The 15,924-nt window shown below is 34.5% G+C and overlaps 3 protein-coding genes across 3 annotated transcripts; 2 read left to right on the top strand and 1 right to left on the bottom strand.

Annotated features, from left to right (window-relative positions):
• Positions 5,510-6,189, top strand: LOC109360036 (zinc finger protein ZAT11-like). Its single transcript, XM_019604779.1, has one exon. It carries the CDS (start codon positions 5,615-5,617, stop codon positions 6,110-6,112), a length of 498 nt encoding a protein of 165 aa, XP_019460324.1. The 5' UTR covers positions 5,510-5,614; the 3' UTR covers positions 6,113-6,189.
• LOC109359832 (uncharacterized mitochondrial protein AtMg00810-like) lies at positions 11,574-12,119 on the top strand. The gene has a single exon (XM_019604527.1). The coding sequence runs from the start codon at positions 11,574-11,576 to the stop codon at positions 12,117-12,119; it is 546 nt and encodes a 181-aa protein (XP_019460072.1).
• LOC109359103 (WAT1-related protein At2g37460-like) lies at positions 13,144-15,671 on the bottom strand. Its single transcript, XM_019603627.1, has 7 exons — positions 15,358-15,671; positions 15,206-15,268; positions 15,007-15,123; positions 14,361-14,604; positions 14,091-14,252; positions 13,571-13,722; positions 13,144-13,450 (listed from the first exon to the last, which is right to left on the bottom strand). Exons 1-7 carry the CDS (start codon positions 15,555-15,557, stop codon positions 13,243-13,245), a joined length of 1,146 nt encoding a protein of 381 aa, XP_019459172.1. The 5' UTR covers positions 15,558-15,671; the 3' UTR covers positions 13,144-13,242.

The following is a 15,924-nucleotide window of genomic DNA, read 5'->3' as shown; positions in this document are numbered from 1 at the left end:
AGGCTAAAGGGTATTTAAGTAGTCATCGGGTATTGTTGAATAATAAATAAAAAAAATCATATGATCAAATAAAAAGAAATTAAATAAAGTAGCTGGGGAAAAAATAAACAAAAACTTTGATATTTTATATGAAGTTGAACAAATCACATTAGATTATAATTGTTTAGGCATTTTAAAAATCATATTATATTATAATTATTTGATTTTTTTCTTATTTTCTCCTTAAATTATGTTTGTGGGCCGCTTGCGTTGCCTAGAAGTGTCTACAAGCTTGGCGAGCAAACATGCAAGGCAAAACAGACAAATGAATTGAATTTGTATGTTTTGCCTATAAAAAATACGAACTATGAGGACATTGCCCATTTTACCAACAAGGATGTTATATCTAAAGTGGACAATAATAGAAGAATTCATTGCCAAAATTAATATTTGAAAAAAAATGATAAGGCAGGAATAAGCACACTCCTTCAAAGCTTGATTTCTATACAAATTCAGAAACGTTGTGACACAAACGTGTTGGAACTTGGTTTGTTGAAAGTCATTAGTGGAAATTTTTGGATGTGAAATCTAAAAAACTCTCAAGTCCCACATAAAAGAGTTTCCGAATCCCACATTGGAGAGATGAGGAACTGGGAAAAAATCTCATGTTATAAATAGAGGCATTTTCCCCTCATTATAACTCGCCCCAAGTTGAATGCACTTTAATTCAGCTTTTTATTTCTCCTTCATATTTCCTGCTGATGCATTTCCATCAAACTTCTCTCCTTTTCTTTTCGTGGTACTAAGAATTGGCACATGCAGCTAAATTGCGGGAATTTCGAGAACTGACACTAGTAGTCAGTACTGAAGGAAAAGAATTGGCACATGTAGCCAAATTGTGTGCATTTTGAGAACTGACACTAGTAGTCAGTATAGTGGGAAAAGAATTGGCATGAATAGCCATATTGTGAGAATTCGAGAATTGACACTAGTAGCCATATTGCGAGAATTTCGAGAATTGGCACTGGTAGCCATATTGTGGGAATTTCGAGAATTGACAGTGATAACCATATTGTGGTGAGTATATTTGAGATTGGTTCTTATAGTGCAATAAGAATTCGATAATAGAGATATGAGCTGTTTTATCTTGGGGGCGGCGTGGTTGATAGTATGCTTGCACATTTTGAGCAGTGCCACAAAATGTCTTAAAAAGATCAACATTATCGTGACTCAGTCAGTAAATATTATTTCGTGTCATTTATAATTGTTGCAAGTTACGGTGACAACAATTTTAAGACGTTTCTACTGCAATAGCATTCGTAGATAATATTACTGGACCGAACAACTTTGACATGAAGAAATCATTTCGGTTTTAGGGACAAATTTCAAACGGTGGCAACATTAGAGGAAATTTTCCTCACTATGAGCAAAGTTGCTCACGTTCTGAAAATCGGTATCCCACTGTTGCCGGAAAAAGCTGAAAAGGAGGAAAAAAATGAACTAGCTATTGAAATAGCTATCTGGAATGAAAATAATTACTTGTGTATAAATTTCATTCTGAATGGGTTGTTTGATAATCTCTATGATTACTATAGTCCACACAAGTTTGTCAAATTAATTTGGTATGCATTTGGAAAGAAATATGGTACTGAGGAAGTTGAGACTAAAAGTATGATGTTAGTCGTTACCTCAAGTATTATATGATTGATGATAAATCAGTAGATTCTTAGTCCAATGAGATACATGTGAAGAAGATCTTTGCTCCTGACCTTGGCACGGTTTTGATGAAGACACCAACATCACCAAAAAGAAGAAAAGGAAGAATACTTATGAAGACAAAGAAGATTAAAGCTTCAAGAAGATTAGAATAAGTCTCTATAGGTAACCGATTACCAGTTTTACAAAAGTTGAGTAACCGATTACCCAAATGGAGTAATCGATTACTCAAATTCGAATTTAAAAATCAAGTGAACAGTATGTTTGGGTAATTGATTACCCAATGACAATAATCGAATACTGAGGACTGTTGAATGAGATTTCAGATTTTGAAACGAAAAGTTTTCAATCCAAACAAAATCTCTTCACTCCAAACAACTGCTACACTTTCAGAAAGGCACATTGAGTGTTTGGAAAGCCTATATAAAGACTCTAAACTCTCACAACAATAACACACAACTTTCATACAACTCTCATAAATTCTCTTCCTGTTTTTCTGCACTTTTGCACTAAGCTCTTAAACTTTCAATAGAGAATTTATTCTGAGTAATTGCTTCAAAAGCTTTCACAAATATATTGAGCATTATTACTAAGCATATAAAGAGAGTTTGTTGGATTGCAAGTGATATAATATTTCATACTTGTAAAGGCAATCCAAAGTCATTGTTGTAATTCTTCATTCATTGCAAACAATCTTTCTTTCACAGGGTGTGAATAGAAAGGGGATAGAGTGACTTGGAAAGTGTTTTTCCAAGGTATAAATATTACTGAGTGTGTAAGGTACAGAGAGATCTCGGGGTGAGATATTGTAATTACAACTCATAATATTTAGTGGAAAATCTCTTGTGTTGCAAGAGTACTGGACGTAGCCTTCGGTGGATAAGAAGGTGAACCAGTATAAAATACTTGTGTACTCTCCTTCCCCTTTCCTCTTTACTTTGTACTTGCTTAATTTTCTGCAATATTATCCGCTGCACTTTAACTCTTACATTTTGCATAAAAAGTTACTAAAATTTTAAGTCAACTAATTCACCCCCCCCCTCTTAGTTGCAATCCTGTACTTACAGTACATAGAATTCTCATGAAATCATTTATGATGGTATACCTCTGGAGAGTTAAACTCACAGAGCCTATGAATGTGTATTCATTAGGTATGTTGTAAACAACAAGGCGTACATGTTTTATGACATTAATGTAAAAGTGATCATTGAGTCTGATGTTGATGACTTCAATGAAAATAAATTCCTTTTTAAATTCAGGAATAGTGGGTACACATCAACTAATCACATACTTTTGATTAGAGGTGATGATAAAAAATGAAAGGTTTGAAATAGAACCTAGAAGAAGTAAGAGATCAACAACTCCTAGAGAGTATAGACATGATTATATGGTCTATATATTGGAGGAGAATCCATCAACTCTCCAAGAAGTTTTGACTTCTTTAGATGCTAATTTGTAGCAAGAAGCCATAAATAATGAGATGGACTATCTAGAGTCTAACAAGAAACAGACTATTTTGGCTCAATTCACTATGTAAGTTTAGATGATAGCACTAATAACAGCTAGTGAAGAAGCAAATTGACTGAAAAGTTTGCTTGCAGAGATTTACCTATGAGAAAAACTGATACCATATGTGTTGACCCAATGTGATAGTACTGCGACTATTGCAAAATTGAGAACCACTTTTATAACTATAAGAAACGATAAATTTGTCATAAACACAACACCATTAGAGAGTTACTCTTTATAGGAGCTGTTAGAGTGGATCATGTACGCACTGAGAATAACTTGGTAGATCCTTTGACGAGAGGACTATCTAGAGAGAAATTCCATAATACTACTACGAGTATATGATTATTGCCCATAGAACAAGGATCACTCATGATGGTAACCCAACTTAACTGACTGGAGATCCCAAGAAATAGGTTCATTAGGTAATAACAAGTTGTGAAGTGATATCATAATGAACATGCTATAAAATTATGATAAGCATGATTCCTGCAGCATATGTAAGGATGAGTTAAACTCTTCATGAAATCTATACTCTAATTGGAATGGAGTACCTAGGGTACAAGAGTACTCTTGATAGATTTACCTATGTGAATGTGGAAGTGGGGGCCGCTTCCTATGAAATAATGAGACATAAATTTCTAGAGTATTCACTATACTGGGATAGACGTGCATGACTTTTAACGTGCGGGTTTTATAGAATACACCTTTGAAAATGTTGTGTGTGGTTTGGTGTCAGAGATAGAGTTCAAGACTAGGAGTCACTCTAGTAAAATTTGGATCTTATTCACTATGCAAAGGTTTAAGTCGCATGACACCTTTGTTTATGCACAATCTTATTGAGACCACAAAAATTCTAGAAAATCGATTTTTAATTTCAAGTGGGGGATTGTTGGAACTTGGTTTGTTAAAAGTCATTAGTGAGAACTTTTGGGTGTTAAATCTAAAAAACTCTTAAGTCTCACATAAAAGAGTTTTGAAAAAACAACTCTCAAGTCTCCCAAATCCCACATTGGAGAGATGAAAAACTTGGAAAAAATCTCATGTTATAAATAGAGGTTTTATCCCCTCATTATAACTCGCTCCAAGTTCAATACGCTTTCATTCAACTTTTTCTTTCTCCCTCATATTTTCCGCCGATGCATTTTCGGCAAACTTCTCCCCCTTTCTTTCTGTGATAGCTTCCTTTTTCCCTTCACCTTCTTTCTAGAAGAATTTGTAGCTAGATAATATTTTGGAGACTAGTATAGTAAATTTAATTGATTTTTCTATGCACATGAGGCGTGCTTCTGTAAACAAACCTTTTCAACTAATTCAATTATTCCAAATTTAGTAGAATACTGCTGCTTATTTGACTACTTACAGAGAAGTTTCACATTGCCTAGACATTCTCTTTAGGATTTAGAGGTCTTCTTGAGAAAGCAATTGCTTTTGAATATCAAACTGTTCTGCCAACCAATCAGAACACAGAAGAAAAACATGTTCTTACAACCCATTTTCATCAAAATCCGTTTGTTCTGCACACCAAATTGGTATTAGTATTACTTCACCCAACTTGTGCTGAAAAGAGACGAAATCTTCCTCACACTTGTACAACAGAAAAATAAATTGTCTTCTTATCTGAAGTTGCTTGCACTTTTCTATGTCAATTTAATTATACTCTAATAGAATATTCAGACAATTTAAGAAAAAATGGAAAAGAAGTTTCATCGAACTGTTATTCTTAAAAAAAAAAAAAAAGAACAAGATCCACTGTTCCAAATTTTGTCAATAATAATATTATGTCAATTAAAAAATTAAACAATCTATTATTTTCTCTTTTTCTACTTCAACGTTATTGATGCGAAACATGATTTATAATAACATATGATACTTATTTTAACTTAGTGCTCACGAATCATTCACTCGGTAGCTCATCCATAATCTATATTCTATAATTTATGTAATATACATAACATAGATACAATAAGCAATTACATAAGCATTGAGGGCATTCATCACTTCATTGTAATAAGTCAACTGCAATATATAATTATATATGCTCAGCAAATACGTAAGCATTAAGGGTATTCACGTCATTATAATAAGTCAAGTGCAATATATAGTTATATAATGCTAAACATTAAGGGTATTCACGTCATTACAATAAGTCAAATAGTTCAACTTACTTTTTTTATAGGTTGAACAAAATAGACTTTCTAAGTTTCCTTCCTTTTGAAGATGAACAAAAAAATAAAAAAAGAAATAGAAAACCGTGTCTAAGAACAATAAGTTGGAATCCTCTCCAATAAATACAAGATATCAAGTTCAAGAGTTCCTCACAATATCCAATCTCATATTCTTGTTTTACACAAACAACAATCACATAAGATCTTTGTTGTGCTAATCTTGTAGGATATTCAACTTGACCATGATGAAGAGAATGAGAGAAAATGAAGAAAAAGAAAGCATAGCTTTGGCAAATAATCTGATTCTATTAACAAAGTCATTGAATAATAGTTACCCTTCATTGGAGTTTGAGTGCAAGACATGCAACCGCAAGTTCTCATCATTTCAAGCCTTGGGTGGCCACAGTGCTAGCCACAAGAAACAAAAACTCAATGTAGATCAAGAATTGATGAAACAAGAAACCATGAAGCCCAAAATGCATGAGTGCACCATTTGTGGTCAAGAATTCACTATGGGGCAAGCTTTGGGAGGACACATGAGAAGACACAGAAGTGCTACTACTAATGAAAAAGGGTTTAGTTCTATTAAGCATGATGTTGTAAAGGTTCCAGTTCTGAAAAGATCTAATAGTAAGAGGGTTATGTGCTTGGATTTGGATTTGAACTTGACACCATTGGAAAATGACTTGAAGTTGTTGTTTGGAAATAAGGCACCTCAAGTTGATCTTTCTTTGTTTTGATTAGCTTAATCCTTCTTCAACCCTTTTGGATTCACTTATTCTTTCAAGAATAATTATGTAAATATACACTGACTTATTGAATTTTCGGTTTGTGTCACAATTAATTATATTTTTCTTTAGTAACATTTGCAATAGATCATTCAATTTAGTTATTCCATAAAAAAATTGGTCACCATGTTAGTTCTTTACAAAGTGGGTTTAAAATGATAACCATTGCATACTTGAGGATTTAGTTGGTGGCCAATTTATTTAGAGACAATGTTATTATTCCAATCATTGAGATACATATTTGATGCTTTATTTATTTTTTATTTAACAGAGTTTTTAAGTTGTAAAAGAGAACTTTAGAACTTTGAGATTTTCATAATTAGGAATATTGAACATGCTCTTTCAATAAAAAAAGAATCCAAGAATGTCTGCCAGTAATAAATCAACCTTATTATTTATATATAAATTAGCACCTTCTTGTTTATGACCAAAAATCACATATACAATTTTCTCTATCTCTCCAATAGAGTCTTAACACCTAAATAAAATTTATATGTAATTTTATTTATTATTTATCAAAAAAACAGTAACTAGTCAATATAATTTTAATATGTTATGGGGAAGGTGGACACAAGAAATGTCATTTTGATTTACTTTTTGTATGCTTGAATGATATGTATTTCTTTTGGAAGTTTGGAGAAAATACATGTAATCTAAGAATTTTGTACATAAAAAATATAAAATACAACATAATAATACGTGCTTTTAATAAATTGTTGAGAAAAGTTCTTTCGTTTTTAAGGATTTTGGGGTTGATAAATTGGCAAGAGGACGTACCTATACATTACTAGATTTTAAGTTCATTTTTTATAAGTTAGCGTAGAAAGACTCAAGTAAAAGAGATTATATTTAGGACATAATATGGAAAAGGTAATTTTAAGTGGTTTGTCAAATCAGGGATTATAAACCCAGAACTTTTCTAAAAATTCCCTCTAATCAGAGGGCTCAGAGCTAGCACAGTTTTGAACTTTTGATCTACTAAGTCAATTGATTAGCTTATATTATCCACTCATGCATTGCTAAAGACACTCAATCTTAACCTATCTCCATAGTAAGGAACAAAATCCTAGTTAATAGAACTCATGTAAATGACTAGTTTTTCAAGTAACAACTCAGGATTTAAGAATTATTCAGGAATTGGTTTGATGTAGAGTAGTGTTGTGAAATTTAAAACTAATTTCATGTGTGATGCAAAATGAGTACTTGTGAAAGCAGCAAGTGGATAAAGAAAATAGAGAAGAGTAGAAGATACAAAAAAATTTAACGTTAAAAAACTTCACTTCCTCAATGTGAGAAGAAAACGATCACAGGACCTAGTCCAAAAAATATCTCTAGAATTAGAAAGTAGGATTACACTCACTCAAACTCAACCAAAAAGAATGAAATGTAAAATCTCTCAGGTATCTCAGTAGGGATACAAGTCTCACATTAAGGTTGATATAAATTCTCACACTTTCTCTCTATGTTGCTTCTCACTTGGTTGTACATATCTTTCTCACAAGTCCCTTTATACAGTGAAGGAGATGAAGACTTCATCATAACATTAATTGTTGTCATACTTTTGAAGATACCTTGAAAAATGTATTAGACAATCAACCTACAATACACCAAGATACAGCATACAAACCAACAAAACAGAACCACCCTACTCTGCATACTTTGCAACTCCTTCAACAACAACAAAACACAACTCCATCAGACCAAAGCATAAAGCCAACTCAGCCAGATGAAGAGCACACCAAAACCAATTCAGAAAAGTTACACCCTATTGATGTTTTCAATACCTTGCTCGATCTTCTTCTCTGTTCTTTTATTTCTTCTTTGGTGTCCAAGAAGTGTTATTCACTTCTCTTGTCATTCAAGAAGATCATTCTTGTCCATCTTTTATGGTATCAGAGCTCTCTACTGCATTCAAGATGAATTCTACTTCTTCAATTGTCTCAAATCCTCACACAAGATCCATATTATGTGCATCCCTCGGATAATCCAGGAGTAACACTTGTTTCACATCCTCTAAACGACAACAATTACCACGAATGGAGTAGATCAATGAGGATGAGCCTCATCTCCAAGAAGAAATTTGAGTTTGTGGATGGAAGCATACAAATGCCAGCAAAGGAAGATCCAGTTTTCAAGGTATGGGAAATGGCAAATAACACGGTGACATCCTGGATCATAAGGTCGGTCTCACCATCCATCTCACAAAGCATCTTATGGATTGACAAGGCATATGAAGTCTGGGAGGAACTAAGGGAGAGATTTTCTCAAGGAAATCTCTTCAGAATTGCTAACTATAGGTAATGGGATCTTAGTGTGAGTAAATATCACACTGAGATGAAGAGCCTCTAGGATGAGTTGGAAATTTTCAAACCCTTTTCTAAATGCAACTGCAGCAGTGAAAAATTCAGAATAGAAGACAAAGTTATCAGGTTTTTGAAGGGGCTCAATGACTCATATTCGAGCATAAGGTCTCAGATCATGCTAATGGAACCTCTTCCCAACATGAACAATGTTCTTTCACTAGTCATCCATCAAGAAACTCAGATGTATGGAAATAACTCAGAAGCAAAAGCAATGCACATTGGCACAAACTGGAAAAAGGGAGGAGCATATACCAAGGATACAACACAGAATAATAAAGCATTCAACAAAGGAACTTGGAATAAGCCTCTAGGTTCAAGCAAGTTTTGTACTCATTGCAGAAAACAAGGACACACCATTGAAACTTGCTACAGAATTCATGGTTTTCCACCCAAATTTCAGTTCACCAAGAGCCAACAATTCAATTCGTTCACATCAACACATGGTCAAGACCAACATAAAGAGGAAGAAGTTGATTTTAGACTAAGCAAGGAACAATATAAAGGCCTTGTTAGCATGCTACGGCAGCAAAATGGACAGGGAAACCCTTCAACCAAAGAGGACAACCTAATCAGTACTATGTCTACAACTTCACCACCCAAAGATCAACAAGAAGAGCATCAAGATCTAGAAGGTAATCCTATATTCCAATGGATACTAGATAGTGGTGCCACTGACCATGTGGCCTACAATATTTCTCACTACTCTGCATATTATAAGATTAGACCTATAAGGGTCAAACTTCCTTACAACCATGAAATTTTGGCAACAATTGCTGGGACTATGCCCATTTCTGAAAATTTAGTGATCCATGATGTCTTGTACCTTCCCTCATTCTCATACAATTTACTATCAATACCTAAGCTAACCTCCCAATCATCTTGTGTTTTGTCCTTTAATGCCTCTTGTTGTAAAATTCAGGAGAGGGATTCCTTGAAGATGATTGCTATAACTAGGATTTCAAGGGGCTTATATGTGCTACAAGGAGCCAAGCATGATTACAATAGATATTCCTTTACTAATTTTGTTACTATTACTAGAAGTACCCTATGGCATTATAGATTAGCTCATCCCTCACAAAATTGTATAAACACTTTCAAGAATAAATTTTCATACATTTCTTTCAATAAAGATCATATTTGTGACATATTCCATCAAGCTAAACAAAAGAGATTATCCTTTCCTTTAAGCAAAAGCTCATCAGAAAACACCTTTAATCTAATTCATGTTGACATTTGGGGACCATTTCTCATTCCTTCCATACATGGACACAAATATTTTTTGACTATAGTGCATGACCTTAGTAGATACACTTAGGGTGAAGTTACTCAAGAATAAGGCAGAGGCTTCTAAAGCCCTGCAACATTTCATTGCCTTCACCAACACACAATACTCTGCTAACATTAAGATAATTAGGAGTGATAATGGAACTGAGTTCCTCCTAAAGGAACTCTATGCCAACAAGGGCATAATCCATCAAACTTCTTGCACCTGCACACCTCAACAAAATGGTGTTGTTGAGAGAAAACACTAACACATCTTGAATGTGGTAAGAGCTCTATTACTTCAGAGTCATCTCCCAAAGGTTTATTGGTCATAAGCTATAAAATATGTTGTCCATGTCATTAACTCTCTGCCTACTCCTATTCTAGCTGATAAATCTCCTTATGAGATACTACATAGTGCTTCATTTCAATACCAGAACCTTAGAGTTTTTGGATGCATATGTTACACAAGCACTCATAAGCACCTTAGAGACAAATTCGATCCTAGATCATCTAAGTGTGTCTTCATAGGTTTTCAAGAAGGGGTTAAGGGATATATAATTCTCAATCTGAATTCTAGAGCCATCCAAATCAGTAGAGATGTCATTTTTTATGAACATGTGTTCCCTTATGGATCACATCAAGTTGATCAGTTTGAACACACTAATCAATCAGATCAGCAAGACCATAACAATCTCCTATATGAAGATATTTTACCATATACTGCAACACGTGAGAAAGATCTACCAGATCCACATCTAGAGTTTAATACACATATCGAATCTGATATGCCATTAAACCAAACTAGGAAAAGTAATAGGACTATTAAGACTCCTACTTATCTCCAAGATTATCATTGTGCTCTCCTGAGTAACAATGACATACCATCCAATTCTATGTATCCTATTTCCTCTTACATATCCTATGATAAAATCTCTCCTACACACAAGATGATCACACTCTCTATTACTTCAAATATTGAACCAAAAACATACAAACAAGCTATTCAGCATCCTGAATGGCAGGATGCCATCAACAAAGAGTTGTATGCTTTACAAGACAATCAAACTTAGATTATCACAGATCTTCCCCCAACTAAGAAACCTATAGACTGCAAATGGGTATTTAAGACTAAATACAATCCTGATGGAACCATTGAGAGACATAAAGCTAGATTAGTAGCAAAAGGCTTCACCCAAACCGAAGGCAATGATTACATCAAAACCTTTTCACCTGTGGCCAAACTCACAACAGTTAGACTTGTCCTTGTTCTAACATCAATCCATAAACGGCCCCTCCAACAACTAGATGTTAACAATGCCTTCTTACATGGTGATTTAGAGGAACAAGTTTACATGTCCTTACCCCCTGGCCTAATATCCTCCACTCCCAACCAGGTATGCAAGTTACAAAAATCCTTGTATGGCCTAAAGCAGGCCATTAGACAATGGTTCACAAAGCTTTCCTCCTTTCTACTAAAACATGGGTACTACAAAGCACAAGGAGATCACTCCCTATTCATTAGATGGACCTCAACCTCTTTAATTACTATCCTATTGGTATATGTTGACGACATTATAATAACAGGTAATCATCACAGTGAGGCCAACAACATCAAATCCATCCTTGACCAGACTTTCAAAATAAAGGACCTTAGCCCTTTGAAGTTCTTCTTAGGATTTGAAGTTGCCAGAAATCAGTTTGGCATATCCATCAACCAGAGGAAATAAGCTCTTGAGATACTCTCTGACTCAGGGCTCCTTGGTTGCAAACCATCCTCCATCACAATGATCCATGGCACTCATTTATTCCAAGATCCATTTGATCCATACTCCAACCCCCCTGCTTATAGACGATTAGTTGGTAAATTCATCTATTTGACCAATACAAGGCCTGGCCTATCTTTTTCTGTAAACCAACTTGCTCAATTTATGGAAAATCCTACAATAACTCATCACGATGCAGCTCTTAAAGTTCTTCGATATATCAAGGGATCTCCTTCTTTAGGTCTCTTCTATCCTAGTTCCTCTACCCTTCACCTAAATGCATACAGTGATAGTGACTGGACATCTTGCCCTGACACTAGAAGATCCACTACTGGATTTTGCATCTTTTTAGGGAATTCTCTTATTTCTTGGAAATCCAAGAAACAAAGAATAGTTTCCAGAAGCTCTTGTGAAGCCGAGTATAGGGCTTTGGCCATTACATCTTGTGAAATAACTTGGTTAACTTTCATGCTTTATGACTTACAACATTTACATATTACTCCTGCTTCTCTTTATTGTGATAATCAATCTGTTATACACATTGCTACTAACCCAGTTTTTCATTAAAGGACTAAGCACATTGAACTAGATTGTCATACTATTAGAGAAAAATGTGGCAGAGGCTTGGGAAAACTTCTGCCCATCAAATCCTCTCTTCAACTTGCAGATGCTCTAACCAAACCATTGGATCCTAAAGACTACTCAACAATCCATGTCAAGTTGGGTCTACTAAACATATGTGCCCCAACTTGTGGGGGGTATTAGACAATCAACCTACAATACACCAAGATACAGCATACAAACCAACAAAACAGAACCACCCTACTCTGCATACTTTGCAACTCCTTCAACAACAACAAAACACAACTCCATCAGACCAAAGCATAAAGCCAACTCAGCCAGATGAAGAGCACACCAAAACCAATTCAGAAAAGTTACACCCTATTGATGTTTTCAATACCTTGCTCAACAATCAATTGCTTTAGCCATCTTTTCCTCTTTTGCTTTTTAGCACATGTCTCTATATTTTAGCACATGTGCTTTATAGGTGGTTAACTTAGTTAAAGCTTTGTTAGTTTGTTAAAGCTTCCATGTATATAAGTAGGATTAGTTTCCATTCAATTCAATAACAATAAACTCATAAAGTTTCAATTTAAGATCTTCTTCTCTGTTCTTTTATTTCTTCTTTGGTGTCTAAGAAGTGTTATTCACTTCTCTTTTCATTCAAGAAGATCACTCTTCTCCATCTTTTAAAATGTTACTCAAACTTTCTAAGTTGTACTTCATAGTTTTCAAGAGTCAAGGAGTATTTCCAAGACCTATTCTAACTTTCTAAATTGGACTTTATAGTTTCCAAGAATCAAGAAGTAATTCCAAGACATTGGAATAATCATCATTGAATATACTCAATGATTCACCTACCAAGGCTTATTAATTTTGTTTCCACATCAATTAGGAAGGAGTACGAATAAGTAATAAGTGATTCGATATCAAAATCAAGGTGAGACATGATGGGGACAGCTTGATAGAAAGAGGGCACTTTGGTAGTAATATATTCCTACCTTATTGAGATACCTTAACAACTACATTGAAACCTCTACTCTCGTACATCATAATTGAAATATCAAACAACTACGATGTACAAAAAAAATTTATCTTAAAAATCCAACAACAACTACCAACATACTTGTTATTCTTGAGTTATGATTCTAACACTAGAGCTCCCGACAGTGATAACCTCGTCATTACAATGCTCCATTTTCACATTGCCCTCGTTTGCAATTTGTTTATCCGGCAAAATTGGCTCTATAGAAATTGGACTTGGTGGGTTGTAATCTTTGCTTTTACCCCACACCACAAGATACAGGCCCAAAACAATAATAATGGCACCTATCACCCTGCAAATTTTACCATATTTCATTAGTTGTTTTTAATCGAGTAATCGGCACATCATCCAACGTTCATGTGTAGACAATGTCAATATCTTCGATTTAATTGTTATTTGATTTCATAAATACCTTCCAAGAAACAATTGTTCAGCTAGAATAATAGAGCTCATAATAGCAACGATAACCATGCAGAGGGGACTAAATGCTGTTACGAAAACTGGGCCTCTGGTTTGCATTACTACTCCTTGCACGTAATAAGCCAGTCCTGAACCAACTATGCCCTGTATGCAAATATTTTGTGAATAATATTGGTATATTTGCTTGCTATCTTTTTATTAGTTTAAACTGAAAAACTTTTAACCGGAGATACTCAATAGTGTAAGACCTAGCTAAATCTATAGATATAATTAGATATTAAGATTGGACTATAGGAGTGACACTTATGATGAAGGGGTAGCTATATTCACCAGAAAAGAATTAGTTCGTCAGTGGGTGATTGGATGTCATTCATTAAGATAAAAAATAGTGAAATTACAAGGAAAAACTATGTGTCAATGAAGCATAAAATGTGCTGAATTGAACTGTGTTCCATGCAACATGTTCTATATGCTTTTCTAATATTTTGAACAGATTAGTGGAATTGCCTTACACTGTAGATAATAGCCACCAATTTAATATCCCATTTCACAAACCAAACCGAAGGGTTGCCCCTTTCCATAATCATAGCCACAACAGCACCTTCAAATGCTCCCAATAGGCATATCCATGATGTAAGAGAAAGCTCAGCAGGGTAGGTATCAAGAGTAATAGACTATAATAAAGAGATGAACTTTGTTAGTGATCAAATTAAAAGTAAATAAAAAAATTAATTGAAATAATCTATTTGTGAATAATGATGACTTTAGATCAAATAACTCACTTGGAGGATAACAAAACAAGACCAACTAAAGCATCCAGTTATGATCATAATGGTTCCCTTTATTGTATGTTGAATGTTTGTCCCATTATTATGCTGCTGGTTGTGGTTGTCCCCTAAGTGTGTCCCCAAAGCCCCAAGTATTGGACCTTTCATCAATGTCATGACCATGGCTCCAGAAATAGTTACTAGAGTTCCAACCACCTTTGCTTGACTATGTATACTTTTTATTTTTATCTTCTCAAGCCTATGAAAAAACAGAGAAATCACTTGATAGATGGCTAGCATACTAAGAATGTTTCAGTTACACCATACCCTTTAACCTTATTATATATAGAAAATTTAGCTGGGTGTTTTAAATGGATTAACAGGTTATGCTAGACTTTTAAATAGGTCAGACCTATACTTTAATTTTTTTTTAAACAAGCTACCAGATCAGCAACAAGATCCTATATACTATACAGGCTAGGCCTGTTTAAAGTGAATTTTGGTCTGGTCTGACATGTTTTCACCCTTATATGTAGAGTTGATAAAATCGTGATTTATCCGGTTGGAATGTTGGAGTCTATGCTTTCATAGTTTTGTTATATAATACTTGGGTGGAAAAACAAAAATTGGTAGAGGAGTGAAAGATATGTTAATTAATTACCTAAGAATGTAAGCCATGAAGAAGGTAATTGCAGGAATTATATTGGTCATAGCAGCAGCAAAGGTTGCTGTTGTGTACTTCATCCCCAAAAAATACAAATTCTGATCAATAACTGGCCTAACATTAAGAAAGTAAATATCAGAGTAAAGTGATTGTTCTCTATTGATAGAAGAATATCTTAAGCAATGTAGGAAATTACTCTAGCATGCTGAGTGCTACTATCTTCATGAAGATTGACATTGTCATCTTTGGCCTTACTTTCCTGTTTAAAAAATGTACCATAACATCAACATAATGTTGTTTTGTCACATTAAAAAGACACATATACAGATACAATGAAGAGAGGTTTACTTGTCTAGAATGAATGCAAAAGGGGTTATGACAATGAATGCAACGGCATGGCGATAAACGACGAGTACATAATTGCTCATCCCTTTGTTCATTGCCGCCTTGAATAGAACATCCACACCTGCAAATCCAAACTGCAAAAATACTACAGCTATGAATGGCTTCGCTCTTTCAAGCCAATTTCGTGTCCGGAGGTTGTCCATTTTTGCTTAGAGTTCCAAAAATCTTGTCCTGTTTCTAGGGACACAAGAATGAAACATATAGCACAACATATAAGACTCATGTCTATATAGGAAGGCAACATATAAAATATATTAAAACCAGTTTAGTGCGCAAGGTTTACGCTTTGTGGGGTCTGGGAAAAGTAGATGTACGCCACATTAGTCTTGTGCAAGTGAAGAATTATTTCTAGTTTTTGAACTCATGACTTGATCATAAGGCAAGCATTCTTATAGTTACGACAAACTCACCGATACAAAACATATTAGTGATTTAAAAATCAGTAGTGCCTAGTAGGCACACAAAAGAGAGCTCCATTATTTCACGCAACTAAATGGACCTGGGAAAATG

Source organism: Lupinus angustifolius, chromosome LG11 (assembly GCF_001865875.1).
Source record: "Lupinus angustifolius cultivar Tanjil chromosome LG11, LupAngTanjil_v1.0, whole genome shotgun sequence".
NCBI classification, from domain to species: Eukaryota; Viridiplantae; Streptophyta; class Magnoliopsida; order Fabales; family Fabaceae; genus Lupinus; species Lupinus angustifolius.
Note: the sequence above shows the minus strand (reverse complement) of the source record. Positions and strands in the feature narration are given on the sequence as shown.